This window comes from Nilaparvata lugens, chromosome 7 (genome assembly GCF_014356525.2).
Source record: "Nilaparvata lugens isolate BPH chromosome 7, ASM1435652v1, whole genome shotgun sequence".
Lineage (NCBI taxonomy): Eukaryota > Metazoa > Arthropoda > Insecta > Hemiptera > Delphacidae > Nilaparvata > Nilaparvata lugens.
Genome location: NC_052510.1, coordinates 59834955 through 59839519, shown reverse-complemented (window position 1 = coordinate 59839519; position 4565 = coordinate 59834955). Strand labels below are relative to the sequence as shown.

The 4565-nt window shown below is 41.9% G+C and overlaps 1 protein-coding gene across 1 annotated transcript in view; it reads left to right on the top strand.

Moving 5' to 3' along the window:
• Positions 1-578: 578 nt before the first annotated feature.
• The window catches only part of LOC120352237 (retinal homeobox protein Rx-A-like), a 60675-nt gene continuing 56688 nt past the window's right edge, over positions 579-4565 (top strand). Inside the window, exons 1-2 of the mRNA XM_039431993.1 lie at positions 579-711; positions 1240-1387. Coding sequence (XP_039287927.1) covers positions 579-711; positions 1240-1387 — 281 coding nt within the window. The remainder of the gene's footprint in view (positions 712-1239; positions 1388-4565) is intronic.

Genomic DNA, 4565 nt, shown 5'->3' with positions numbered 1-4565 from the left:
CACATATGTTCTCCCTCAAGCCACAGCTGGTGAAGAGGAAGCTGAGGCAGCTGGTGAGGCTGTTGCTGTACCACTCTTGCCAGACTCGCCACTGTTGCTGCCCTTGGCGCCATCACCACCCTTGGCACCATCACCACCCTTGACACTGTCACTGCCCTTGGCGCCATTGCCGCCCTCATCATCATATTCATCATCCTCATAATCTTCTACAACCCTACCATTGTCAACATCACCTTCATTACAATCTTCGCAGCCATCCCACGAGCGCACTTTCGCCTGGTAGGTATGCAGCTGATGCCTTCGGCATTGGGCAAGTAAGCAGAGCAGTTAGTTATCGATTGTGACATCAATTGTGACCTTCCACGTGTTTGTCAAGTGGAAACACCTGCCAGCTACGAAAGTAGGTTGTTAACGATGCGTCGCATTAATTAATCTATAAGTGGCCACTTGTTATTGTCGAGTGGAATTTCAATTAGCCTGCAGGTGTGACCTAATACGTGTTATTGAAGTATGTATGCAGCAGATATTCACTTTCAAGTTTAGTTTTATTTCAAACTTCAAATCGATCAGTACTCATTATGAGCGACATTAAGAACGTGTGTTATATGCAGATGCCGTACGACGATAACGAAACATTGGTTAAAGATTTGCAGTGCAACAAAGAACTTGTAGAAACGGACAACCAACAAAAAGACTTCATTGAGACACAAGGTGACCTTATTTTTCCTTTCCCTATCATTTCGATGATGTACAGTATATGTCCCATAGTTCTGCCACCGTGACTTTGAAAACAAGGTATGGTACACGTGGTAATATCCATTTTTTGCAAAAACATCAGGCTTCAGAGACCCTTCAGGACATTCGTCATAAATGAGAAGGTTGCAAGGTATCTCCAACAATGGAAAAAGCATGTTGAATTATGTCTTCTGATATGCTGTATTGTGCTAGAAGGACGTGGCTCCAAAGAGCTCCTCGTATATCTTTTTGGATGCAAGGCGTTGCTTTTGAGAGTCAAATCAAATCAAATCAAATCAAATCAAATTTATTGAAGTGAAAAAGAAAAAAAGAAATGAACTTGGAGAGGATAAAAAAGAGCATCTGTTGCGTACATTTTCAAAAATGTTGGATTTTTGAATGGGTAGTATTGCAGCCCTCCACTGATGGGCAAAGCTACAGGACCCGGACTGTACTAATAAGTCTTATATTATGAATTAATAAAGGATGAATGAATGTTTCCAGATATGCGTGGAAATATGGCCGACCCCCTACAGCGAGAAGGCCTACTTTCTACTAGTCAACCTGGTGATGTGCTACCTCCTGCCACTGACACTCATCTCCATCTGCTACTTCCGCATCTGGCGCCGGGTATGCTGCCGGGAAATGCCCGGTGAGGTCCAAATGCACCAGAAACTCATAATCCGCCGATCCAAGGAAAAAGTAATAAAGATGCTGATGATAGTGATGACACTTTTCACATTAACCTGGCTCCCCCTGTATGTAGTTTGCTTCATATTTAAACTGGACGTGAATCTGCAACCCTCGTGGGAAGATGCCATTTCCAAACTAATACCCTTGGCACAATGGCTGGGGATATGTAATTCATGCATGAATCCTGTGATTTATGCATTTTCGAGCAGGAGATTCTGCAACAGATTCAAAGCGATCCTAGCTTCAAAGTCGTGTTTTACGCGTCTCCGCTTTGAAACAAACAGCTTTAACGAGGTGAATTTGACCACCAACACCGGAAACCGTAAGGGTTGATTGTGTACTGGGTGGAACATTCCTTCATAGAGAAAAAAGTTGAAGGTCCGCTTATCAGTTCTTGGTTGAAAATTGTTAATGATTTCGTATTTGAAAATGTTTCTAATTTGTCTTAGGTGTAATCAATAAAATAACAGGTTTTGGGATTAACATTGTTTATTTATTTTGAACATCCTTGCAATATACTTCACAAACCTTTGATTATAATTTGAATTAATCTTCTACAACCCTACCATTGTCAACATCACCTCCATTACAATCTTCAACCAACAATGGACAACAACTAAGACAACAGAGACAGCACAATTACATTAGAAGAGGTGAGCGAGTGAGAGGTAATTGAAGGGGGCGACCCCCAGCAAGATATATATATATAGGGACAGAAAAGGTAGCACAATCCCTTCTTCAAGATGCCAATGTTACCATTTCAAGTCTTTTAACATTAATCACCATCCTCCTTACATACAGTACCATATTTATTAGTGATCCATATGCCTGGTATGGTACCCCGGGTGGGGAATTGCCAGTTACCTCCATTGGGCGAGTCCCCATTGGAATTGGAGAAAGCTCACCGGCCCTGCAGCCGGTGAAATCTGAATGTTTGCTTCTGCCAGTAGGACATAGAGTGGCAGTACACGCCCAAGGGAGGTGGTCTGATTTTGAATCAGTAATGGATCACCATCCTGTCTTCTTCTTCTTCTTCTTTATCTATCCCAATGAGCCGTTACCACAGCATTGGGTGGTCGCCTCGGATCCATCTTCTCCACTGCTCTCTGTCCATAGCCATTCTCTTCAACTGATTCACTGTCTTGCCACCATCCTGTCTAAGACATGAATTTTGCCCTCCTACTGCAGGAGGAGATGCTGATGATAGTGATGACACTTTTCACATTAACCTGGCTCCCCCTGTATGTAGTTTGCTTCATATTTAAACTGGACGTGAATCTGCAACCCTCGTGGGAAGATGCCATTTCCAAACTAATACCCTTGGCACAATGGCTGGGGATATGTAATTCATGCATGAATCCTGTGATTTATGCATTTTCGAGCAGGAGATTCTGCAACAGATTCAAAGCGATCCTAGCTTCAAAGTCGTGTTTTACGCGTCTCCGCTTTGAAACAAACAGCTTTAACGAGGTGAATTTGACCACCAACACCGGAAACCGTAAGGGTTGATTGTGTACTGGGTGGAACATTCCTTCATAGAGAAAATAGTTGAAGGTCCGCTTATCAGTTCTTGGTTGAAAATTGTTAATGATTTCGTATTTGAAAATGTTTCTAATTTGTCTTAGGTGTAATCAATAAAATAACAGGTTTTGGGATTAACATTGTTTATTTATTTTGAACATCCTTGCAATATACTTCACAAACCTTTGATTATAATTTGAATTAATCTTCTACAACCCTACCATTGTCAACATCACCTCCATTACAATCTTCAACCAACAATGGACAACAACTAAGACAACAGAGACAGCACAATTACATTAGAAGAGGTGAGCGAGTGAGAGGTAATTGAAGGGGGCGACCCCCAGCAAGATATATATATATAGGGACAGAAAAGGTAGCACAATCCCTTCTTCAAGATGCCAATGTTACCATTTCAAGTCTTTTAACATTAATCACCATCCTCCTTACATACAGTACCATATTTATTAGTGATCCATATGCCTGGTATGGTACCCCGGGTGGGGAATTGCCAGTTACCTCCATTGGGCGAGTCCCCATTGGAATTGGAGAAAGCTCACCGGCCCTGCAGCCGGTGAAATCTGAATGTTTGCTTCTGCCAGTAGGACATAGAGTGGCAGTACACGCCCAAGGGAGGTGGTCTGATTTTGAATCAGTAATGGATCACCATCCTGTCTTCTTCTTCTTCTTCTTTATCTATCCCAATGAGCCGTTACCACAGCATTGGGTGGTCGCCTCGGATCCATCTTCTCCACTGCTCTCTGTCCATAGCCATTCTCTTCAACTGATTCACTGTCTTGCCACCATCCTGTCTAAGACATGAATTTTGCCCTCCTACTGCAGGAGGAGATGCTGATGATAGTGATGACACTTTTCACATTAACCTGGCTCCCCCTGTATGTAGTTTGCTTCATATTTAAACTGGACGTGAATCTGCAACCCTCGTGGGAAGATGCCATTTCCAAACTAATACCCTTGGCACAATGGCTGGGGATATGTAATTCATGCATGAATCCTGTGATTTATGCATTTTCGAGCAGGAGATTCCGCAACAGATTCAAAGCGATCCTAGCTTCAAAGTCGTGTTTTACGCGTCTCCGCTTTGAAACAAACAGCTTTAACGAGGTGAATTTGACCACCAACACCGGAAACCGTAAGGGTTGATTGTGTACTGGGTGGAACATTCCTTCATAGAGAAAAAAGTTGAAGGTCCGCTTATCAGTTCTTGGTTGAAAATTGTTAATGATTTCGTATTTGAAAATGTTTCTAATTTGTCTTAGGTGTAATCAATAAAATAACAGGTTTTGGGATTAACATTGTTTATTTATTTTGAACATCCTTGCAATATACTTCACAAACCTTTGATTATAATTTGAATTAATCTTCTACAACCCTACCATTGTCAACATCACCTCCATTACAATCTTCAACCAACAATGGACAACAACTAAGACAACAGAGACAGCACAATTACATTAGAAGAGGTGAGCGAGTGAGAGGTAATTGAAGGGGGCGACCCCCAGCAAGATATATATATATAGGGACAGAAAAGGTAGCACAATCCCTTCTTCAAGATGCCAATGTTACCATTTCAAGTCTTTTAACATTAATCACCA